The 24,794-nt window shown below is 52.1% G+C and overlaps 7 protein-coding genes across 7 annotated transcripts; 5 read left to right on the top strand and 2 right to left on the bottom strand.

The window, feature by feature from the left end:
- Positions 1 to 199: 199 nt before the first annotated feature.
- On the bottom strand, positions 200 to 553 carry NFIA_062610 (uncharacterized protein; the record flags this gene model as incomplete). Its single annotated transcript, XM_001262996.1, has 1 exon — positions 200 to 553. The coding sequence occupies one exon, from the start codon at positions 551 to 553 to the stop codon at positions 200 to 202; it is 354 nt and encodes a 117-aa protein (XP_001262997.1).
- Positions 554 to 5,229: 4,676 nt separating this feature from the next.
- On the top strand, positions 5,230 to 6,855 carry NFIA_062600 (dihydroxy-acid dehydratase; the record flags this gene model as incomplete). The annotated part of the gene is made up of 1 exon (XM_001262995.1): positions 5,230 to 6,855. One exon carries the CDS (start codon positions 5,230 to 5,232, stop codon positions 6,853 to 6,855), a length of 1,626 nt encoding a protein of 541 aa, XP_001262996.1.
- Positions 6,856 to 8,665: 1,810 nt separating this feature from the next.
- Positions 8,666 to 9,143, top strand: NFIA_062590 (uncharacterized protein; the record flags this gene model as incomplete). The annotated part of the gene is made up of 2 exons (XM_001262994.1): positions 8,666 to 8,927; positions 8,995 to 9,143. The coding sequence occupies 2 exons, from the start codon at positions 8,666 to 8,668 to the stop codon at positions 9,141 to 9,143; spliced, it is 411 nt and encodes a 136-aa protein (XP_001262995.1).
- Positions 9,144 to 10,404: 1,261 nt separating this feature from the next.
- On the top strand, positions 10,405 to 12,085 carry NFIA_062580 (putative MFS transporter; the record flags this gene model as incomplete). The annotated part of the gene is made up of 6 exons (XM_001262993.1): positions 10,405 to 10,601; positions 10,648 to 10,824; positions 10,867 to 10,980; positions 11,026 to 11,050; positions 11,096 to 11,712; positions 11,761 to 12,085. 6 exons carry the CDS (start codon positions 10,405 to 10,407, stop codon positions 12,083 to 12,085), a joined length of 1,455 nt encoding a protein of 484 aa, XP_001262994.1.
- Positions 12,086 to 12,206: 121 nt separating this feature from the next.
- NFIA_062570 (lysophospholipase family protein) lies at positions 12,207 to 14,386 on the top strand (the record flags this gene model as incomplete). Its single annotated transcript, XM_001262992.1, has 2 exons — positions 12,207 to 12,363; positions 12,441 to 14,386. The coding sequence occupies 2 exons, from the start codon at positions 12,207 to 12,209 to the stop codon at positions 14,384 to 14,386; spliced, it is 2,103 nt and encodes a 700-aa protein (XP_001262993.1).
- Positions 14,387 to 14,665: 279 nt separating this feature from the next.
- NFIA_062560 (aminoacyl transferase sphA) lies at positions 14,666 to 16,212 on the bottom strand (the record flags this gene model as incomplete). Its single annotated transcript, XM_001262991.1, has 3 exons — positions 14,666 to 15,091; positions 15,152 to 15,294; positions 15,360 to 16,212. 3 exons carry the CDS (start codon positions 16,210 to 16,212, stop codon positions 14,666 to 14,668), a joined length of 1,422 nt encoding a protein of 473 aa, XP_001262992.1.
- A 382-nt stretch (positions 16,213 to 16,594) lies between these two features.
- Positions 16,595 to 24,293, top strand: NFIA_062550 (reducing polyketide synthase sphB; the record flags this gene model as incomplete). The annotated part of the gene is made up of 4 exons (XM_001262990.1): positions 16,595 to 17,244; positions 17,306 to 22,046; positions 22,108 to 22,401; positions 22,476 to 24,293. The coding sequence occupies 4 exons, from the start codon at positions 16,595 to 16,597 to the stop codon at positions 24,291 to 24,293; spliced, it is 7,503 nt and encodes a 2,500-aa protein (XP_001262991.1).
- Positions 24,294 to 24,794: the final 501 nt, after the last annotated feature.

Raw genomic sequence — 24,794 nt, 5'->3', positions numbered from 1 at the left:
CACTGCTCACTGCCCAGACAAAAGCTCTGGCGTCCTAAAGGCCTTGACTACCGAGGACAGACCGACAGACATCTAGAAGCCACAACCAGCAGCCGGAGATATGCCATGGGAACAGGCATAACTGAAGGTCCCGCAGTCCTGCCATCTTTTGCATGCGATGTAGCTACCCGTTCCACCCAACGTAGCAGTCCGGCACCATTCACTCTGCCTGTGTTGCCACAGGCCATCCAGCAGAACCCGCCAGAGCACCCATAAGGCGCATCAAGGTAGTAAGCGTTTTGGCCCGAGCCTCGAGGCCAGGGGCGCCGCTCTGGGCCAATTCGAGCGCTGCATCCCACGGGGCCAGCGATGCACCCTCAGTTGGGCGATGGCGGCCCAGAGGTGGCCGTCGCATTTGCGGACGTCTGCCGCAGTGGCTCCCTCGGAGAGCGTCTGGGTCGTACATCACGACGAGGCTGCCGCATTCTTCGGGGTTGTCGGTGACTGGCACGAGGGTGCCTCCGAGAACCACGCTGGCTGCTGCGACCAGGAGTGTGTCGATGGACAGCTTCATGGTGGATGGGCTGGAGGCAAGTGTCAGGTCAGTACCTTGGTGCTGGTTGAAATGCGGGTTAGACCTACATGGGTCTTTGAATCGGAATCTCAGTCAATAGAGAGCGGTGCTTCTGCCCTTGGATCAATGGATGGAAGAGAGTCAGGACTTGGGGATGGAGACAACGAGGAAGACAGAAAGGTGGTTCTCGAGCCCTCTTTATGCCCCATCGTTGTCCCCTTGGTAGACCACAAAGGACGCTATAAGGACCAGAGACGATCAAATCGGCTCGCACAGACCCTGAAGCCGTGCAGGATGGACTGACTTGACTTAATTTCCCATGCCTCAAACCCTGTCAGGCCTCTCCTTTAGCTGAAGCATGCTAGGATGGAGCGGAGTTGAATGGCATTTTAGCACAGTAATAATGATACACTGGCTGACGCAGAAATCATAATTTGGAAACCGTGACCTCGTTAGCAGGGCCGAGATGCAACTCTTCCATTTTCAACTTTGTGTGTCCAACAGATTGTTGGTCCGCGGAGCAAGAGCAATGCTTTCAAGGTCAAATATGCTGAGTTCGAATTCAAACAGACATAGGGGTTGCTGCTGTAGACACGTAGAACAGTTCTTGGAGATTGAAATAATTTTATAACTGTATAACCATATAACGGTATAATGCCTTGGCAGGTCGGTGACACCGGCCCCAGGGAATTAGTTTCCAACGAACACCCCTCAAATGGGCTAGTGATACTGGGTCATCGCCGGGCCAGCTGGGGTAGCAAACATTCCTAACAGAGCAAATCTAACTTCATCAAACAGCTTATGACAAGACTATAAAGACTTCATACAGCAGACGTCTGCCGGAGGACATAGGTACTGGGTTGGCGTTGAATTTCTAAGATAGATATTCACCTTAAGATATAGGCATAAGAGCTTAAAGAAATGTAGCAACGGCTCCTAAAGAAAGATGATTCACCTACATACCACAGCATCAGATAAGACTGAACATGTTATCTAACCCAGAGGTTATTATTCCACAATTAGCTCTATTTCATCTAACCGCCACGCAGTGTACCCTAAGTGTTATGGCCAACTGCGTTGCCCTAAACCCAAATCAACTTTCTAGATGTCTCGGGCTTATATTGAAATTAACGCAGCTAAGCTTGGCATCTATAGTCACCTAGCCAGGGACACTAGACTACTTCTACTGCATGGTCTCGGACATATCTGATGTAACATGCATGGAGTATGCTCTGATTAGCCTTAAAAGTGAATCAATCATGGGTTCGGCTCTGACCTCGCAGGCTCATAAGTACTGCATTAAAATAACGCCACTGGACTCTAAAAGTGATATGCCCTCAGTCTAGTGTATAATATTTCAACTCCTTTGTATTTGAACGCCCAATGGGCAGGAGTTGTACTTCAGGACCAAGGAATGGTTCGGAAAGGGATGGATGAGGAACCATGTTCACAGTAGTCTTCTGAACTCGTAGATTCGTGTAGACTGCAAGTACATCCTAACACTCGTGGATATCGCAATGACGTCGCAGGGACGGGTTGATATGGTCACACGACAGCATCTGAAGGCACGTTTATACCAGGCTGACCGGATTCGCTCCTACCCGGACTGCGGTATCAGACGAGAATAACCCCCCAGTGACAAAGATCCTTCTATATCTATGATAACCAAGGCCCCAGTGATTCAAAGGAAGTACGTGGCGGATTGGCCGAGATCAAGTAGAGGGAGGATTTTACGTTGAGAAGTCTCCGAGTGCTAATGCTTTTAGCGGCCGTCAGGGTCTTGGACAGCCCAACAGAATATGTATCTGCCTAGTCTTTGGTCCATTAATCTATCCTTAGCTTCAGAACCCCGGTCACTGTTACCTTTAATGGCCTTAGTATTGCACCGCCCCGTATGGAGTACTTGAGGACCCAATAAGGTAGAAGAGAAAGCTAACCAATGAGTCAATGCTACGTATGGAGGTTCTGCTTGCCATATATCCCTCTTATGACTAACCTATTACGATATCTAAACAGTAAAAGGGTATACATAGGCGCTACGTCTCGTTTTCTGCTCAGTTTGGTTACAACTTCCCTTCCCAAAACACTATATCAGTATAGCCCTTCCCTTTCCGTTCACTTACAGAATAGAAAGGTACTGACTGTTTGCTACAGATTAGAAAACATCGGCATGAAGCTCCCTCATAACCTCATCTTACTCCTTGGATCAACCTCCATCGCATGGGGTATTCTTCTTCCCGCCCCAGGCGCCACGGAAGAAGAATGTGGACGTCTAGGAATCATGTACTATGATCCGGATGACCTCCCCGAAGGCGCAAGCCCCGAAGATGTACGCCATTGCGATGCTCATCCCTTGAGCGCCCAGAACTACTGGGGTTGGGGAGACCACTTGCCCCGCTGGTTGTTCCCTTGAGGTACGCAATAGGCAGGGCCCAGCGATGGGTTCGGTCAGCCACGGATGGTATCTGTCTCTTGCGATTCAAGGCATCACTATGTAAATGATGAAGTATCAGTACTGCTACTGTCTCGTGATGTTTCGCTGCCTACTTTCCGGCTGATGTCTACCCCATGTTGTCTTGCGTTTGTCTCGGCCCGTGTTAGACGGGTCGAAGCGTTTTTACACAATGATAGGACGAATATATCCGAAGCATATTCGTAATTCTGGCCCAAATCTAGCTAAGTAGATGAACTATCATCACTGGAATCCTCATGGGAGCAATATATTGAGAGTGTGCAACTCTACCGGTCCAGCAAAAGAGGTGGCGCCGCTGACAGCGATGTGGCCATCTGGCTTGATCATCCAAGAAAATAGTGGATATCATTCTGCAGAATGATCATCGTGATATATGAAACTTCCTGTACTGTGGTCGTACCTCGTGACCCTCTTGAGTGTAGTCGATATTGCTTGCATTGGACTCTTCCCAATATCGGCTCCCCCCAATCTCGCTCGATCCAATAGCTCTCCATTAGTCTCCTTGAGCTTCCCACGATCGCATCTGGGGAAGTTGCTTGCCTTGAAGAGAAGTTGCCCAGTAACCTCCAACCTGTTCCCACTTCCCCGCTTGCAAGTGAGAAAAGGTGCGGGTCAGAGACGCCGTTTATCGGGGCCTTTCCTACTTGCTCCGTGATCTCCTTTTCCTGTGTTGACAGCAAGGATAACAGATATCAGTGTGCAGTGCTACCGATGATGGTACAACTGAATGGACTGATGTCAGTGGGAAGTTGACTCGCTGTAAATGCCGGTCGCAAAACGTATAAGGGCAGCTTAGCCGCATGAGTGATGGCGCTGGGGAATTTATTCGTTGAGAACTTTGCAAGCAACTAAACTTCCAAGCCATCACACCACTTGCTGCTCGCATTCATGCTGATCAACTTGGAGGTAACTCCCATCCTATATTCCTACGCTAATATGGTCCCGAATACTGACTGTCAAGTTTAATCTCTATTTATATCCAACCCGACTCGCTGCCCCGAAGACACATATTCTCTCGCGTTTGCTCAAAATTTGACGCCGGTTCAGACTCGATGAGAAGGAGATCGCACGGTCGGGACGGCACGAAGGGATCAGTAATGATCACTAGAATGGATGAAAATCTGCTGGACGGTCTGCCATATAAGGGAGGGATGCTGACGTGCTGGATGCGACGTCCACTGCAAGTTCGGTTTTCTAATCCAGGCGTGGATTGGAATATCCCCTTCATCGGACGTGCAGTTGCTTCCGATCAACTCTTCATGCGTGTTGGAGAACTCATTGAATAGGTGATGTGGAAGATGTCTCACTCCGGACTTGTGTGCGTGCTGCCGCAGCCTTAGGAAGACAAGAGTCCGTCGTCCCACTCTGAGCTTTGCAGCCAGTGCCAAACCTTCCACATCTTGGAGAGTTAAGGCCATTCGGGTTTCTTTCCGTTGACTCCGCGGAGTGGACCGAAAGTCAATCTGGAGCCTGACAGGCTAAGCAAAGCCAAGTTTACCTACTAGTATCCGTGCTAAGCGACAGATGGCATCTCAGTGGGTCGCCGGACTTGACGCCTTCTCTCCGGAGGAGACTATTGTGAGCAGTCCAGCTATTAATCAACCGCATTCATCGGCGATAATTGGACGAATAAGGGCTCCCTAATCGTAATATCAGGGATCTTATTGATGGTGAGACAAAGCATTGGCATCCATATGTTGCAAATGATTGGTTGCTGATATATTCGAGGCCTGAAGCCACTAGTTGGCCATCAGCTTGACTGCTCCTATTTGCGACCGAGTATCCCCTGGCTGGCGATGACACATCCCGCAAATTCCTTTAACCACTCTGTCAACCATCGAGGAGTGTGTTTTGGAAACAGACATAAGTGGTTCATACCTACAAAAGCGATACCTCAATTGATCTTTCCTTCCTTTGCCTTCTCAACTTCAAGAGCAATCGTCATGGTTCTACACGCGTTTCAGTCCAGAGTTCTGATGCTGAGTCGTCAAGGGCATCTAAGAAAACCAGTGCATGGGTAACTACACTGTCCTCATCGTACCTTTTAACCTTTTCTTTTCCTGCTTATTTCAAGTCTAACCTCAATGAATTTAACAATCACAGTCGTCTCCTCTCCACCACATCTCGTCGATATGCGGATGCCAAATTGAACAGAGTTTCGTCCAAGATCACACAACCCAAATCACAAGGTGCCTCGCAAGCAATGCTGTATGCGACTGGTTTGGAGGAAGCGGATATGAACAAGGCCCAGGTGGGAATCTCCTCGGTGTGGTTTGAGGGAAACCCTTGCAACATGCACCTGATGGACTTGTCCTTGGTGGTACGCGACTCGGTCGCCAGGGCCGGCCTGGTTCCAATGCGTTTTAACTCGATTGGCGTTTCCGACGGAATCAGCATGGGCACGAGCGGTATGCGATACAGTCTGCAGAGTCGTGAGATCATCGCGGACGGCATTGAGACGGTCATGAACGGGCAGTGGTATGACGCGAATATCTCACTTCCAGGATGCGATAAGAACATGCCCGGTGTTGTTATGGCCATGGGCCGGGTCAACCGTCCGAGCATTGTGATCTATGGTGGTAGTATTAAGCCTGGTTGCAGCGCTGGTGGCCAGACTTTGGATCTGGTGAGCGCCTTTCAGTCATATGGCCAATACATTACTGGTCAGATAGATGAAGCACAGCGCTTTGACATCATTCGCCATGCGTGCCCGGGAAGTGGTGCGTGTGGTGGCATGTATACAGCGAATACCATGGCCACAGCTATTGAAGTTCTCGGGCTCACGGTTCCAGGCAGTAGTAGCTGCCCCGCAGAAGATCCGCGCAAGAAAGCTGAATGTGAAGAGATTGGAGAAACAGTCAAGAACCTCTTGAAGGAAGATATCCGGCCTTCGGATATTTTGACCCGCCAAGCATTTGAGAACGCAATGATCGTGGTCAATATTTTGGGAGGTAGCACCAATGCAGTCATGCATTTGATTGCCATTGCCCAATCTGTGGGAATTAAGCTCACCATTGATGATTTCCAAGCTGTGTCTGACAAGACGCCATTTCTGGCCGACCTAAAACCATCAGGAAAGTATGTCATGCATGACCTGTACAAGATCGGCGGCACACCGGCCCTACTCCGGTTCCTGCTCAAGGAGGGCTTGATTGACGGGTCTGGTATTACTGTGACCGGCAAAACAATGAAGGAGAATGTTGCATCTTGGCCTGATTTCCCTGAAGATCAGCCCATTATCCGGCCACTGAGCGATCCCATCAAGCCCACGGGTCACCTTCAAATTCTGCGAGGATCCTTGGCACCTGGAGGCTCCGTTGGTAAGATCACCGGTAAAGAGGGTCTCCGATTTGAAGGCAGTGCCAAGTGCTACGACTATGAAGATGCCTTTGTGGATGCTCTTGAAAAGGGAGAAATTAAGAAGGGTGAAAAGACAGTTGTTATTATCCGATACGAGGGGCCAAAGGGTGGTCCAGGTATGCCGGAAATGCTCAAGCCTAGTGCCGCCATCATGGGTGCCGGACTGGGTCAGGATGTCGCCCTCCTTACCGACGGTCGATTTTCTGGTGGCAGTCATGGATTCCTAATCGGTCATATTGTTCCTGAGGCAATGGATGGTGGTCCAATCGCCCTGGTCAAAGATGGGGACAGGGTGATTATCGACGCAGAGAAGAGGGTGGTTGATCTGGATATATCCGGAGAAGAGATGCAGAGGAGGAAGAAGGCATGGAAAGCGCCTGAACCTCGGGCAAAGAAAGGCACTCTAAAGAAGTATGCAGCTCTTGTCAGTGACGCTAGCCATGGCTGTGTCACTGATGGGCCACTTTGATGTTTATCCATGTGGAGTGTGGATATAAGTATTTCGATTATCTGATAGATTAACAGAGGATTAGCTAGATTGAAGATACTTGACACCAAGGAACCTGGCTGACGCAAAAGAGGAACTGCATATACTAAGAAAATAGATCTCCGTGCTCATGAGATGATATGGCAATAATGACGCTGCTATTGCACAACATTAAACTCTCTACAGACTAAAATGAAAGAAGATGGTATATGAAGTAGACGTTATAAAAGCGTATATCCCTGCATATTTTGGGCGTGGCACCTGGATAGCGGATTCTGACCGGTCTCTCCCGCCGTGCAGACCATTTTCTGCCAAATGCTTACGCTTATTGGCCACATGATATTGACTTACCAACCCTTTCATGAGGAGGGAGCCTCCTAGATTTCGTCACCCTGGCCATCATTAGTGATGCAGATCTTTCGGAGAGTCTACGAGATAGCATCTGGGCCGGGACATTGCTTTGGATAGAGTACTAGGGCTGGACGAAAGACAAGCAACCTTGGTCTATCACGACCAGAAGGTTCGTATGGACTATCGAGCTGGCATACCTTAGATATCCCACCTGTCGTCCAATGATTGGGGACAGTCGAGTGGCAGTGTTGACAGAATAGAGAACGGCTCCGGCAGTGGTGGAGCCAAGGAACCAGTACCCGTTGTCTGGCACAGTCTTAGTTTCCGATGCTTATCTTTGTGCCCTGGACGGACCGTTGAGAATGAGTCCTTGACAGGTGGTAGTGCCGATGTCGCTTCTTCGTCCCATGAGGAATTAGACCAGCTTGTGTAGGGAATTTGAGCTCTTGGATATCATTCTACAAGTTGTGTGTATCGTTGCATGTTTAGTAGTTTATTGTGATAGATTGGTTGTTCATGACACATTCCTTAGTAGTGAATATGTGTGGTGATATAGATATATATCTGTGGATGTCATGTTTTTTCGGATCTGCCATGGTCCTCTTTGACAAAGAAAGCTACATACCTTTTATATGCGGGAAGATAAAGGAAAGCGATTGTGTACACTGGTGCTCTCACATTATTAAATACAACTCTATGGAACGACTGTAGACATACCAGGTAAAAACTGTAGGTAATAACAGATCATTCAACATAATCAGCGAGATCTTAATGTATGACAGCATTATCTTACCAGTCAGAGCCTCGTCTAAGATCATGATTATGCGTCTTCAGAAACAATACCTGCAAACTTCTCAGTACATACTATTATATGAACTCTGAAGTAATTGTTGATAATAAGGTTACATCCGAGGCAAGCATTCTAAGACTATGTTCAGGCAACCAGCTTAAACCTGGTCGTTATCGTCCAATGTAAGACTTTTCCCTGGACATCCCTGTCCGGTTGGGGTCCTACAGACGCTACTGCATTTCTTGTTGGATATTGGCAAGTCTAGTGGGCTTGACCCTGGCTTAGATTCCCGTAGGGAGCCGTACATAGATAAACAACCGCTGCTCACACCTTGGATTGGATACTGTACCCTGATTCTGTTGGTTTCTGACTCACTTCCACGGTGGTCTCTCATTTAGAAAGGACGTGGATGGGGGGCCTGATCAAGGGATTCTCTTGCTATAAAAGCCAGGAGACGAGAGTCCAACGTCTCCTATGATCAGGACTTTCATTTTCCCTCCAATCCTCCTGAATTACTTGCGAATCCCCCAGTCTAGTGAAACTACATACTCGCTCCAAAAATCTCATCCTCCCAACTCACATTGACTCAGATCAGCAATGAGAATCAACATCTTTACCATTCTATCCCTTCTCATCGCCAGCAATCTCGCCATGGCTACAACCAGATACACCGAGCCTATCCCCGAGGGAATCCCCGTCCTCGAAACGCGCAAACAACTGAACGACATGGCGGACCAATATCCCATGGGGACCCTGGACGATAGAAACGGGGGCTACTACCTGCTCGACCACGACGGCGCCGTCTTGGCTGTTACGTCGGATTCCCTATGCGAAGAATTGGACGCCTCTATGGAAGAAGCGAGGAGAATTCATGCCGATAACCTGGATGACGGGGCCGATGTTGTGCCTAGGGGTGATAATGCGGCTGCTACTTGCTCTCACCCGCGCTGTCATACCCATGCTTTGTGTCGCACATATAGTGATTGCCATGTTTGTTCGTCGAGCTATCATTGGTGTTTTTGATTATGGATTTGTGATGCCGCTTGGGGGAGGTGGATGTCTTGAAGATAAAGGGGAAATGGATTGGAGCCTCTTGAGGTTTGTATATGGTGATATTATCGCGTACTGAGTATTCAACATACATGTGAAGTGAGAGGATACGAATTACTTTGCTTCGGTATAGGTAGAAAAACTACTGAATCAAGTACATTCTTTTCATTACTTTACTATGATCTATTAAGTGGCACAGAGTCCTAGGGGAATACTATTGCTAGGTAGTATCAATTCCGAGATGTAGCTCATTTAGCAGCTTTTATACACTTCACCGGGGCTTCGAGAACCTAGCTCACGCTTCCACTGTAGAAATGCAACAAGTTTACGCAAAACTCGATCATTTGCAGGTGTGTTGCTCCTCCACAAGAGATTTCCTGCCCAACCAGGGTTATAGAGCCAAAAATTCACCTAAGTAGTTTTCGACAATGTCGCAGAATAGATGGTAAGCTCCTAGACTCAAACTCGAACCTTTTCGATGTCTCGAATATCGCAAAGGGTTTGGATGCCGGTGTCTTTGGGAGCCGCGTGAGACTGCACTTCAACACGCGGTCTAGGAGTCGAGCCCTCCATTGTCATCCAACACAGCAAATGCGTATAATACCGTGATCCGGTTACACACATTCTGTGTGGAAAATACAGACCGCTGACACTCCTATCAAGGAATTAAGTAGAAAATTGAAATACCAGACCGGCTGGCAGGCGTGTCAGCGACATCCTCGCCAGCCCGCTTCTTCAAAATGGATCGGAGGAGTAGATGCCATTCGAGCTCACCTACACACAAGGCGCATTATCTGATGCCTCAGGACTATTCTCCCACACCAGACCAATGCCGTGCACTTACTGGGAGCGATAGTCTACTCCAGGTTGGTACTCTACAGTCGTTCTCGGCATGGTACCCCTACGTACTTGACGTTCCCGAGGCTCCTCTATGGGGAATGAATGGGAGGAATCTCGCGTTGAGAAACCGATGATTTCGAAGCTTTATCGTGGTGCCGGTACCTTGCATGTATTTGTCTGATATTGTCATACATCGTTGAGCTAAGTCGGATTTCTGGCCGTGAGAATCGGGACGAACTCCGAGACGAGGCGAGCCTTACCGGTAGAAAGTGCCAGATCGCCAGGACGATCTCGCATTGTGGGTTTACTCAAGAACCTACAATCACTCTGAAAGGAAAAAGATACTCGGACTGCATTACCCCGGCCCCGCATCCCCGCATTGTTCGGCTTTTGTGGTCCTTATGTTGATCTCGGACATCCTCCGGGCCGTATACTCTTAAGAAGTCCTGCTTCTAAGACAAGGATTGTCATAGCTATCAGCAACCAACGCGACAGCCAACATGTCGAAATCACCGACTGAACATGTGGAACTTTCGCAGACGAAGCTTGAGAATGCCTCGGACGCCCTGTACGAGGCCTACGCCTCCAAGGGCCCTGAATGGCACCAGCAGATGACCCGACGATTACTCCGAAAGGTGGATCTGCATCTCCTGCCCTTCTTGGTGGTGATGTATCTGCTGAACTTCCTGGATCGAAAGTATGCTTCCTTGCCTCAGAGTAAAATCAAGCTGACCTCTTTGAAGCAATCTCTCACAAGCCCGACTTGGGACATTGGAAAAAGACCTGGGGATGACAGGGACCGACTTCAACCTGGCGACAAGTATTTTGTTCGTCGGATACCTGCTCATGCAGCTCCCGTCTAATCTGCTGCTGACGCGCGTGAAGCCGTCGTGGCTGCTGGGTGGTGCAATGGCGATCTGGTATGTTCCCTCTTGGTTTCTCGAGTCGGTCTGACCAGTCAGGGGCATAATATCCGCAGCTCAGGCAGGAACGACCTCGTTCACCGGGTTGGTTCTTGCGAGATTCTTCCTAGGGTTTGTGGAGGCGCCTTTCTTTCCGGGGGCGATCATGTTGATGTGCGTATACACCTCAAGCCTAGTATGCACGTGCTGATTTTGTAGGTCGAGTTGGTATACCAGGCAGGAGGTATGACTGCAGACTCTGCATCCAAGAAGGTACTAATCAAAGTAGCTGAGCCATCGAATTGCCTGGTTCTACGCCGGCAGCTCCCTGGCCAACGCGTTTGGCGGCCTCATAGGCGCGGGTGTACTGGGTAATCTGGACGGGGCTCACGGGATCGCGGGCTGGCGATGGCTGTTCATCATCGAGGGTAGCATCACAGTCGGCGTATCGCTCTTCTCGACCGTCTCGCTTCCCAACTACCCGGCGACCACTTCCTGGTTGGACGAGACTGAACAGGCCTATGCTCAGTGGCGTCTCATCAACGATGCCGGCGAGGCCGATGATACAAACGCCGCCAGCATCAAGGACGCGCTGGCGATGGTGTTCCGGGACCGCCGAATCTATCTCTTTATCCTGCTACAGCATAGTTCTTTGCTGTCGCAGACTTTTCAATACTTCTTCCCGACGATCGTCAAAACACTGGGCTACGGGAGTATCGAGACCCTGCTGATCACTGCGCCCGTGTGGATTGCTACGTTCCTTGTGTCCCTGTTGGTGACCTGGACTTCTGGACGGACGAACGACCGCAGTTGGCACATCATCGGGTTGATGAGCGTGAGCGCCGTGGGTTGTATCATCTGCACAGCCACGACCAATATTGGTGCCAGGTTTTTCGCCATGTTTCTGTACGCTACTTACATCCGATAAAATTAGAGAGATACTGACAACGGTAGGATGCCCATGGGCGCTGTGTCAGCTTACCAAATCATCATTGCCTGGGTGGCCAACTCATTCCCCCGGCCGCTGGTCAAGCGCTCGGCAGCTATCGCGACGGCCAATATGATCGGGAACACGGCGACGATTTATGGTAGTTATATGTGGCCTTCGTCGTCTGGACCAAGATATGTCCCCGGGGGTAGTGCGACCGCGGTGGTTGCTGTTCTGGTGGCAGTGCTGGCGTGGGTGATTCGGATGGTGCATGTGCGGATGAACAAGAGGCTGGAGGAGCAGGAGAGGGACCATGAAGTGGAGAATCCAGGTTTCCGATACATTCTGTAACCGTTTTTCCTAGTATTACAGAATGAGCGCGAAACACATGTGGCTGAATACCGTTGAATAGTGCTGCCTAGACAATGTGCATAAATTACCCGAAGCAGCAAATGGAGAATGTTATTGCCTAATGTTCAGCCCCCCTAACGACAAATCCTTTGAATCAGCCCTACATGACCCACAGTCCCGCGGGCACCGAGCCCTGAATGATTGGCAGTTATTCTGGAAGTTCCACGGTTTGTCGACTGTATCCACCCGATTCGTGGAGAGGGTCCATCCGGAGATGGGTCGATGATGCTTTACGGCTATTCCGGAAGTATGTCCTGAGCCCGAGAACAGAGTATATCTACTACGTCCATCTTAGCTATCTGCACATTTGGCAATGTCCACTCCTGGAAGATAACCAAAGGCACCGATATGAAGGCCGTTATCTCCCTTCTAACGGCCCTAGCCGTAGCTACGGCCGCTCCTCTCGACCTGTCAATCCGGGCCTTCCCCAACGCTCCCGATGGCTATACTCCGGCAAATGTGTCTTGTCCAGCGACACGACCCAGCATTCGAGGTGCAGGGTCGCTTTCCCCGAATGAAACTGCCTGGCTTGAGATTCGTCGCAACAACACCATCCAGCCCATGAAAGACCTGCTCGGGCGACTCAACCTCACCTTCGACGCAGCGAGCTACATCGACCGCGTGTCCAGTGACGCATCTAACCTGCCTAATATCGCGATCGCCGTTTCAGGGGGTGGATACCGTGCTCTGACCAATGGAGCTGGAGCTATAAAAGCTTTTGACGACCGAACACATGGCTCGACGGAGTCTGGACATCTCGGTGGTCTATTGCAGTCCGCGACATATGTATCCGGACTGAGCGGCGGAGGATGGCTCGTGGGGTCAGTGTATTTGAACAACTTCACGACCATCTCGGACCTCCAATCCGGGGGTAATGGGAATGTCTGGCAGTTTTCCACGTCTATCCTGGAAGGGCCCAAGGCCAAACACCTGCAGTTCCTATCCACAGCCGACTACTGGAAGGATTTGCTTACAGCAGTCGATGGTAAACGCAACGCGGGCTTCAACACCTCGCTAACGGACTACTGGGGCCGCGCTCTGTCCTACCAGTTCATCAATGATCCCACCGGGAATGGAGGACCAAGCTACACCTGGTCGTCTATAGCGTTGACCGACACCTTCCAGCGTGGAGAGATGCCGCTCCCCATCCTGGTGGCCGACGGCCGCAACCCGGGGGAGCTGCTGGTCGGCAGCAACTCAACCGTCTACGAGTTCAATCCGTGGGAGTTTGGCTCATTCGACCCCTCCATCTTCGGCTTCGCACCGCTGGAGTACCTCGGCTCGCGCTTCGACAACGGCCAGCTCCCCAGCGGTGAATCCTGCGTCCGCGGGTTCGACAACGCAGGCTTCGTCATGGGCACCTCCTCCTCGCTCTTCAACCAGTTCATTCTGCGGCTCAACAAGACCGATCTCCCCGACGTGGCCAAGGACGCCTTCTCCAAGATCCTCACCGCAATGGGCCAGGACGGTGATGACATCGCCGCCTACGGCCCGAACCCGTTCTACGGGTATCGCAATTCAACCGCCGCCTACTCGCACAGCCGCGAGCTGGATGTCGTCGACGGCGGCGAGGACGGCCAGAATATCCCGCTGCACCCGCTCATCCAGCCAGTCCGCCACGTCGACGTGATCTTCGCGGTGGACTCGTCGGCCAACGGGGCCTACAGCTGGCCGAACGGCTCCGCACTAGTCGCCACCTACGAGCGAAGCTTGAATAGCTCGGGAATCGGCAACGGAACCGTCTTCCCCCCGGTGCCGGACGTGAACACCTTTGTCAACCTAGGCCTGAACACCCGACCGACCTTCTTCGGCTGCGATCCGGCGAATCTGTCCGCGCCCGCGCCCTTGGTGGTATACCTGCCGAACGCGCCGTACAGCACGCTCAGCAATACGTCCACCTTCCAGCTGTCGTACTCTGATTCCGAGCGTGACGAGATCATCACGAATGGATATAACGTGGTGACGCGGGGGAATGCAACGGTCGACAAGTCCTGGCCGACCTGTGTGGGGTGTGCCATTCTGCAGCGGTCGATGTATCGGACTAACACGTCCATGCCGGAGGTGTGTAACAGGTGCTTCAAGGAGTATTGCTGGAATGGAACGGTAGACAGCAAGACGCCTCAGACTTATGAGCCGAGCCAGGTGCTGGGGAGTAAGTCTACCTCTGCTGCTTACAGGGAGGGGTTGAACTGGCTGGTGGGAGTATTTGCTGTTGGGATGGCAATGGTGATGACAGCATAACAGAGGACAGTAGGCTTCAGTTTGATTGATGTTGGACACACCTTATAGATATATATTTCTTAGCTCCAAGTCCTTAATTAAGGAATGAAATGAAACCAGTGAAGTTGCCTGAGAAGCTGTTCTTGGAAAAATTGCGACTACTTGTAGGTCTGTTACAAAGTGTTGAAAGGCTTCGCTTGGGTACTATAGCCATCTCGTAGTATGATAATCCAAACTATTCCTACGACAACACGTCTAAGGGGAGCCCTCTTCTGCAGTATACGTAGACACACGTTCAGCTCACGCATTCGCCGCCATCAACGCATAAATCTCCTGCGCGGCTTTGGGTATCTTGCCCTTTTCGCCACCCTCCTCGATATCGATCATCTCATTCGCAAAGTCGCAAAGCGTGGCCACCAGATAATCCACCTCTTGCTCCGTATTTCCCGCATGGATCATGACCCTGACGCGAGACTTGCCTTTGGGAACCTGGGGATAGTCAATGGGGACAACGGCGATCTTCGCCAGTTGCAGGTGAAAAAAGAGCCACCAGTTGTACTTTTGCCGGGTCCAGATTGGTACAATGTGCGTCACAAAGTCCAGCGACTCATAGTCCTCGGCCACCGGAATCGACAAGATACCCATATCGGTGGCTTTGTCCCAGATGTCGCTAGAAGTAATGGATTTGAAGAAGTATTTGACGAGATGTTGTATGTTGTCCTGAGCCTAGGTTTTCTTTTTGTCATTATTGAATCTTTTAAGTCATTTCACCCAGACGTTGCATACCTTTTGCGTGGCACCAGTTCTCATCAGGTTATAGGCTGCGCGGATGACTGCAACCGACGGGAAAGATGGGGCCGTGGTATTCACCAGGGAACCAGCATAGTTCAACATCATGTTCCGGACCGTGGCGTTTCCAAGAACCACAGCTTCAAACAATTGCGTCAGTGGTACCGCTTGAGCAAGGGGTTACTGCCAGGTCTATTGATCTTACATCCAGTACAGGCCAAGGCCTTGCCGCAGGTATTCAGGCGAATTGCGACCTCATTTTCCAGACCCAGCAGCTTGACGAGACCGACACCTCTAGGACCCACGACTCCAGTGGCGTGAGCTTCGTCCGCAATGAAGGCAAAGTTCCCCTTGGGACAGATCTCTCGCGCAATCTCGAGCATTTCCACCAGAGGGCAAACGTCTCCATCCATGCTGTACACCGACTCTACGGACACGAGAATCGAGCGTGAACCGTCCTGAAGCATGGGATGGGAGTCCATGGTGGAGGACATGGCCTCTCGAAAGGCGTCAAGGTCATTGTGGCGGAAGGCGACCTTGGTCGTGGCCAGCGAGGCGGCCATGCCTGTGTGCGTGCTGAAGTGAACCAGCTCATCGTACACGATGGCATCTCCGGGCCGTGGGATAGCCGTGTAGATGGCAATGTTTCCGTTGGAGCCCGAGTTAAACATGAGGGCCGTCTCTGCCCCGAGGAAGTCGGCGATCTCCTGCTCCACCTCCTCGATATAGTCGTAGTTGCCGCCCATCACGCGAGAACCCCCGGAATGCAGCGAGAAATCGGGATGTTTTGCCAACTCGGCCAGGAACTCCCGTCGCAGCTCGCCTGTGAGTCCGAGAGAGAGAAGATCATTGGAGCAGAAGTCTATCGCGTCTCCTGTTTTCCATGTGCTTTGTCCTCGGGTCATCAGAGATTGGGTCGACCGTCGAACATCTAGAGCCTCCTCGAGATTCCGATAGAATGTGGGGGCATCTTTCATGCGGGGAGCGATCAGTTTCTGGCTCTTGATCCAGGCGACCATCTCCGAGACGACCTTGCCGTTTGTGCCGTTAGCTGCCATGGTGGTGAGGTTGCGAAAGGTATAGTCTTCGACAGTGCTGCAGCGGCCAGTGCTGTGTCACCTAAAAGAGAAAGAAAGGAAGGTCAGGAATACATCGAGTCAATATGCCGAGCTAATTCATAAAAAACCCATTTAAGGCTCATCTGGTCCCCTATCGGCGTAACCGGCCGAGGTGCTGCGGGTTGTCGCCGACACGGGTTCCGGCCAGCGAGCGGACGGGGGGGAGGGGGGACGCATGGCCGTTGCGGAACCCAGCACATGGGAAATGCATGCAACATTGTCGGCAACAATCATGTTAACGGTCATTTTAAACTCAAATGCAGAGATGGTCCGCCAGGTGACTGACTGCGAAGCAAGCAACTTTTACTTTTAATTCACATCAATGACTATGGACGAAAGTAACGGTACCAATGGCCACGGGGTAACAATGGGCTCGAATACGATCAATGGGGCTACTCCCAACGGCCATCCCACCAACGGTGTGCACACTAACGGCACAAATGGTACTTCGGCCCATGGGGTCCTTCGCGGTGCTCAAGTGCCCATCGCCATCTGTGGTATGGCATGTCGTCTCCCTGGGGGTTTGACGACGCCCGACGAGCTGTGGGATTTCCTGCTCGCAAAGAAAGATGCTCGATGTCGCGTCCCTCAATCGCGCTATGACATCGACTCATACTACTCGGACACGAAGAAACCAGGGACCGTCTCGACCGAGTATGGATATTTCCTCGATGAGAGCGTCGACGTCGGAGCGTTGGATACGTCGTTCTTCTCCATGACGCGAACCGAGGTAGAGCGGGCCGACCCCCAGCAACGGCTTATGTTGGAAGTCGCACGCGAGGCCTTTGAAGATGCCGGCGTGACAAACTGGAGAGGCAAGACTATCGGCACGTATATTGGCAATTTTGGAGAAGACTGGCTGGAGATGTTTGGGAAGGAGACCCAGCCATGGGGTATACATCGCATTTCCGGTTCTGGAGATTTTGTTGTTGCGAATCGGCTCTCGTACGAGTTTGACCTGCAAGGGCCAAGGTATGATCTTCTGTTGGCAGGTTGTTCCAACCACCAGCTCTGTGCTGACACTTTCTCATAGCATGACGATTCGCACAGCTTGTTCTTCCGCCCTGGTGGCTTTGAACGAGGCGTGTGCTGCTATTAGTAGAGGCGACTGTGGATCCGCTCTGGTGGGCGGCGTCAATCTGATCCTCGCACCAGGAATGTCGATGGCTATGCAGGAACAGGGCGTTCTATCGAGTGACGGCTCGTGCAAGACCTTCTCTGCTGACGCTAATGGGTATGCCCGTGGAGAGGCAGTGACGGCGATTTTCATCAAGCCGTTGGCGGATGCCCTGAGGGATGGCAACCCAATTCGTGCTGTCGTGAGAGCCACATCCCACAACGCGGACGGAAAGACCCCCACACTGTCGCAGCCTAGCACGGACGCACAAGAGGCTCTAATGAGGAGAGCATACGAACTCGGAGGTATTACTGACTTCGCGGAGACCGCCATGGTTGAATGCCATGGGACAGGTACGCCGACTGGAGACCCCATCGAGGCGGCCGCTGTGGCCCGGGTGTTTGGAGACAAAGGCGTCTACATTGGATCGGTCAAGCCCAATCTCGGGCATACCGAAGCTGCGTCCGGCCTGGTATCATTATTGAAGATGGTGAAAGCACTCGAGCATCGCGTCATCCCGCCAAATATCAAATTCACCAGCCCGAACCCAAACATTCCGTTCGCGGAGGGTAAGCTGACGGTCCCTACCGATCCACTTCCATGGCCGAAGGACAGACTCGAACGCGTCAGTGTAAATTCCTTTGGGATTGGTGGCGCAAACGCCCATGTTATTCTCGAATCTGCCGCCTCTTATAACGTCCCCGCTGCGGTTTACGAAACACCGGAGACACCGCAACTTCTGTTGTTCACGGCCAACTCGTCAAAGTCGATCACGAGGACGATCGACGGCTACAAGGCATGGGTGGAACAAAATCCGGACAAAGTCAGTGATCTAGCCTACACGTTGGCAAGGAGAAGGGAACATTTGCCGCACCGAGCTTTTGCCATCTTCAGTAATGGTGTGCTTGAAAGTGTTTCACAACCCGCAAACACCAAGTCTGCGAAGCCGCCGAGCGTGGTGATGGTCTTCACCGGTCAGGGCGCACAATGGCCCCAGATGGGACGGGAGCTGCTGCGATCGAACGAAGTGTTCAGGTCTAGCATCCGATCTCTGGATCGACACCTGCAGACCATTGCTGGGGAGAAGCCGCAGTACTCGATCGAAGAGGAGCTTAAAAAACCAGCCAAGAAGAGCCGTCTGTCCTTGGCCGAGTTCTCTCAACCACTTTGCACTGCCATTCAGATTGCACTGGCCGACACGCTCAAGTCCGCGGGAATTCGCCCAGACGCAGTCGTGGGCCATTCCAGTGGCGAGATTGCTGCAGCATACGCCGCCGGGGCTCTCAGCGCTGGAGAGGCCATCACCGCTGCCCATCACCGTGGAGCAGTGACGAGCAGGCAGAAGAGAGTAGGGACGATGGCGGCTATTGGAATGAGTTGGGCGGAAACGGAAAAGTACCTCGTCCCGAACGTCACGATTGCCTGTGACAACTCACCCAGGAGCGTTACAATCTCCGGCGACGTCGACGCCGTCAAATCCGTTGTTGCCGCTATCAAAGAGGCACAGCCGCAGATGCTGGCTAGACTGCTCCAGGTTGACAAAGCCTATCATTCATATCATATGAAAGAGATCGGAGAGGATTACCAGTCCCTTATCGGCGAGGAAGTGGTCGGGAGAGAACCATCGGCGCTCTTCTTCTCCAGTGTGACCGGGCAGGTTCTAGGGCCCGACCACAGTACCTGGTCAAAATATTGGCAGGACAATTTGGAATCGCCGGTCCGGTTCCGCGAGGCTGTCACGGCCATTTTGAAACACGACGTGGGAAAAAATGCTGTCTTCCTTGAGGTTGGGCCTCACGGGGCTCTCGCAGGTCCGTTGAGACAGATCTTCACACAGGCTTCTTCTCCAGCTCCCTATGTGTCGGTCATGGCGCGCAACCAGGACTGCAATGCGTCTTTCCTGTCCGCCATTGGAGCACTTCACTCACTCAATGTCGATGTCAATCTTGAGGCCCTCTTTCCCACGGGTTGCTGTCTTCCAGATCTTCCCCGGTACCCGTGGAATCACGAAGGGAGCTACTGGTACGAATCTCGTCTCAGCAAGGAGTGGCGCAACCGCAAATTCCCGTACCATGATCTCCTTGGTGCTAGGGTGGCTGAGAGCAGTGACGGTGAGCCTGCCTGGCGTAACATGTTCCACGTTACAAACACGCCGTGGATGCGTGACCACAAGGTCGGCGAGAACATCGTCTTCCCGTTCTGTGGCTACATTGCCCTGGCAGGCGAGGCCATCAGACAATTGACCAATGTTGAGGAGGGATTCAGCGTTCGAAACATCATTGTCAGCACGGCGCTGGTGCTCAGCGAAGGAAAGCCGACAGAGATGATGGCCACCTTCCGGCCGCACCGCCTGACAAACTTCCTCAATAGCGCATGGTGGGAGTTCACTGTTTCAGCCTACAACGGGCGCAACTGGACAAAACACTGTACAGGAGAGGTCTGTGCTCAGTCATCGGCGCCCGAGCAGACCCAGGATCCTGCTGGCCTGCCTCGGAAGCTCAATGTTAGAAAATGGTATGAGAAAATGGGCAAAGGTGGCCTCAATTTGGGAGGATCTTTCCAGACCCTCGAGACGATGACGACCTCCACTTCCGAACAGCGGGCGGTTGGCAAAGTTGTCAATGGAAGGCAGGGAGATGAAGCCAACTACCACATACACCCTACCGTCCTCGATGCAACCCTGCAGATTCTGGGTGCTGCTGCAGTCAAGGGCTACGCACGCAAAACCAAGACCTGGCTACCGACCAGCATCGATAAAGTCACCGTCCATAGATGCTCGTCCGATATGATCACCAGCGTCTCCGCTAAGCTGTCGAGTAACTTTTCGGTTGTTGGAGACGGCCGTTGTACATCCGGGGGCACCACAGTCGTTGAAGCTGTCGGTATCCGGATGTCACTTGCAGACGGTGCCGGTGCAACGGACAGTTCGGACACACATGCCGCATCCAGATGTGAATGGAGACCCGACATTGACTTCCTCGATGTGGACGAGCTCTTCCGCACACCGGCAAGCCGAACAGACCATCTGCGTCTCCTGGAGGAGCTCGGAGACATCTGCTTACTCTTGTCCCAATGGCTTTTTTCAGAATCAGCAAGCAATCCAATCCTGCCCCATCTACAGAAATATATGGCTTGGGTCGGGTCTCAATCCAGCGCGATTGCCTTCAGATTGCCGTCGACTTGGACAGGCCTCGATAACGACGCTATCTCCGCTCGAATCGACAATATAATGAGTCAGCTAGCAAACACCCCGGCAGCCCCAGTCGCCAGTGCCATGCATCAAGTCTGCATGAACATGGATTCCCTCTTGTCCGGCGAAAGCCTAGAGAGTATCCTCCCCGGGGAGACCCTAACGCACGTCCATGAATTCCTTGGACAGCTAGACCGAAGGGAATTTATTCAAATGTTGAGCCACTCCAAGCCCAACCTCCGGATTCTAGAGATTGGAACTGGAAACGGCGTGTCGTTGCACCGAGACATCCTTGCCGAATTGACACGGCCTGATGGGGAGATTCTCTGCGCCAAGTACACTTTGACTGCCCCAGGCTACGTTGTGGCGACCACCCAAGAGAAGATATTCCCAAATATGCAGTTCGCCAGTTTGGACGTCAGCCAGGATCCGTTTGAACAAGGATTCGAGGAAGTCGGGTACGACCTCATTATAGCTGTCAACGCTCTTCGTGAGTGCAAAAATATCCAGGAAAGCTTGTCCAACCTAAGGAAACTCCTAAGTCCCGATGGTAGGTTGCTTCTGCAAGAGCTTTGCCCGTCATCCAGATGGATCCAGTATGTGCTCGGTGTGCTGCCAACGTGGTGGGCGGGCCCTGCCGATGGTCCAATCGAGGCACCCTACCTGAGCCAAAAAGAGTGGCAGTCGAAGCTTGCAGCTGCAGAGTTTGGCGACATCGAGGCCGTGGCTCTGGATTCAGAAGAACCCCATCAAGTTACAACCACCTTGGTCGTAAGGCAGGTCCGTGAGACGCCCACCAAGAAGGTCACGGTGCTCCTGGACGAGGAAGGACCTGCTGTCACACACATGTTGAGCGAGCTCGAAAAGGAGGGCTACGAGGTGACCAGATGCAGATTAGAGGATGACCCACCGGCTGGCCAAGATGTCATTTCGCTCCTGGACATCGAACAGCCCTTTTTCCACGGAATCGATGAAGCACGCTTCCTGTTATTCAAGGCCTTCCTTCTCGGTCTTCAGGACCGCGACGCCGGGATGCTCTGGGCAACCCATCTCATCGACATAGGATGCCGTGATCCCCGATATGCGCAAGTTCTCGGCCTCGCCCGAACTATCCGTACGGAGCAGCTGGCTGATTTGGGAACCTGTCAGATCGACAGTTTTGACAACTCGAAGTCCATTGGGGGATTCCTTCGGGTGTTTGCCAAGTTTCAGACTCGCCAAGGTGACGAGGAACTCAACCCCGACTTCGAATGGGCCATTCTCAATGGCCGAGTGCAAGTCGCACGCTTCCACCCTTTCAGCCTGGCTGATGAGCTCTTGGTCTCGGAGGAGTCAAACGAGATGGCCACACTGAATGTCCGCACGCCGGGACGGGTCAACAGTCTACACTATGCGCGGCATGAACGAAAGGACCTCGAGAAGGACGAAGTGGAGGTCGAGGTGTACTCTGCCGGTTTGAACTTTAGAGTAAGTCAATTCAAGAGATTTGCCCAGAGTAAGTGTCATGTTACTGACATGAGACGTCTAGGATATCCTGGTCGCACTGGGCATTGTTGAGCTGCCGGTCCGTCTCTTTGGAATCGAAGCCGCAGGCATCGTCACGCGCGTGGGGGCAGACGTCAGCCCCGACGACCTCCAGGTAGGTGATCGGGTCGTTTGCTTCTGCAGGAAAGACGCCTTTTCCACATATACTACCACGTTGGCTGCTGTCTGCGTGCGTATTCCCGACAGCCTCACCTTCGATCAGGCTGGAACGATGCTTATACCGTATTTCACCGCGATTCACTCTATGGTCAACGTTGGACGCGTCACAAAAGGCCAGGTAAGCGGCGACGGAAGACCCGATGTTATTGTGTAATGTGGCAGTGCATTTACTGATCAATGGTCCCTACATAGTCCGTCCTGATACACAGCGCGTGTGGTGGAGTGGGCCTGGCGGCTATCCAGGTAGCCCAGATGCTGGAGGCCGATGTGTATGTCACGGTTGGCAGCGAAGAAAAGGTCAAGTATTTGATGGAGAACTACCACATCCCGCGAAACAGGATCTTCCACTCTCGCGACAGGTCGTTTGTGGATGGTGTCATGCGAGAAACGGAAGGCCGTGGCATGGACTTCATCCTCAACTCCCTCTCTGGCGAGCTCTTGCACGCCACGTGGAGCTGCGTTGCTGAATTTGGAACTTTACTCGAGATCGGAAAACGCGATCTGATCGGAGACGGTAAACTCGACATGAAGCCTTTCCTGGCGAACCGGAATTATTGCTGTGTCGACATCGATGGGCTCTGGAAGAGAATCCATGTCGCCAGAGCTTTGATCTTCTCGATCTTGGATTTCTACAACAAAGGATACATCTCCCCGCTACCGATGACAATCTTTCCCGCAGCCCAGACCCAAGATGCATTCCGATTCATGGAGAAGGGACAGCACATCGGCCGTGTGGGCGTTTCGTTCAAGCCAACCGAAGGGGAAACCCAGCTGGGTTTGGAAACCACCAAGAGAGCTCTGACGATTGCCTTCAACGGATCCGCCTCATACCTCATGGTCGGTGGCCTTGGCGGTATCGGTCGTGCCGTATCCACCTGGATGGTCGATCACGGCGCCCGCGAGCTCGTCTACCTGTCCCGTAGCGCTGGCCTCACGCCCAAAGATGACGACTTTGTCACCGAGCTCCAGAGCATGGGTTGCGCTGTCAAGCTTGTGAGCGGAGATACCACGAAGCTCGAGGATGTTCAGAGAGCCATTGCTGCGGCAACATATCCTCTCAAAGGTATTGTACAGATGTCTATGGTGGTGGCCAATGAGAACTTTACTCGGATGAGCTTCGACGAGTGGATGGCGTCGACGGCACCCAAAGTTCAGGGAACCTGGAACCTCCACGATGCCTCTGTGGTCGCGGGTATCGATCTGGATTTCTTTGTGATGTTCAGCTCGGTATCGGGCATTGTTGGACAAGCTGGCCAAGCCAATTATGCCAGTGGTAACAGCTTCCTAGACGCGTTCGCCCAGTACCGGAACGGCCTGGGTTTGGCGGCCTCGGTGGTTGATATGGGAGCTGTCGAGGATGTGGGATGGATTTCGGAGCACCAAGGCATGATGGGGAAAATGTCCAGGAGCGGCTTCAAGCCTGTACTGGAGCAGGAGGTCATTGACGCCATGGCAATCTCCATGTTGGTCCACAACAAACCCGGTCAAGCCGTCGCCGAAGAAGCTCTTGCAGCCGATTCAAATGCCACGTCTTATTTCGTGCACAAGAATACTTTCCTCGTCGGCCTTGCTTTGCTCATTCCATTGCACGATCCCAGCAACTACGTGATCTGGAAGAAAGACCGCCGCATGGCCTCCTATCACAACAATTCTACGGTGGCGGCCGCAACCGCAGCCTCGACGGATGTCCTGAAGACCTACTTGAGCAGTGCTAAAGCGGATCCTTCCATTCTCAAGTCGCCAGAAGCAGCCAAGCTCTTCGCTGTCGAGATCGGCAAGAGACTCTTCGACCTGTTGCTTAAACCTCATGAGGAGCCTAATACGAGCTGGCCACTGCTCGATCTCGGCCTCGACTCGTTGGTGGCTCTCGAGTTACGCGCTTGGATCAAACAGGTCTTCTCGTTTGATCTTCCCATGCTGGAGATGATGAGCATTGGCTCTCTTGACATTCTCGGCCAGTATGCAGCAAATGAGGTTTATAGAATCGCGACAGAAAACAACGAGAGCTAATCCACTTTCAAGCGGATTGCTACTCGGAAAGAGTACATTTTATCGTTCTACTACTTGCTGCAATACAGGCTTCACCCGTCCGGTTGAAATATTCCTTGCATCTATTCATGTTTTCTACATTCTTTGTATCTTGCTCAGACCGTACATTTATGTGAGAAATGCCAAGTATCTATCTATTCTCAGAGACTTTTATAAGTAATCTTCTGCGTCCATGAGGGTGAATAATGGGCTCGTCCGTGTACAGGGATAGGAAAACTCAAGGCCTCCCAATTGGTGGCATGTTGGTCTGTATACGATGTACGAAAGGCATTCGCTTGTAAAGATTATGGTTCTACAGGCCTCGACCCAAAGTGATCTCATAGTCCTTTGTCCCTCCGGGCTCAAGATCCGCTGGAGGCCACATGTCTCCCCTCCGGTAGCCTCCGGTCATCCAGTCTCTATGTAAGCTAGGGGCTGATGTGAATCGTACGACATTGACTGATAGACGAACCGAGCATGTCA

The sequence above is a fragment of the Aspergillus fischeri genome, genomic scaffold (genome assembly GCF_000149645.3).
Source record: "Aspergillus fischeri NRRL 181 1099437636252 genomic scaffold, whole genome shotgun sequence".
Lineage (NCBI taxonomy): Eukaryota > Fungi > Ascomycota > Eurotiomycetes > Eurotiales > Aspergillaceae > Aspergillus > Aspergillus fischeri.
The sequence above is the reverse complement of the archived record's forward strand: the minus strand, read 5'-3'. Positions and strand labels throughout refer to the sequence as shown.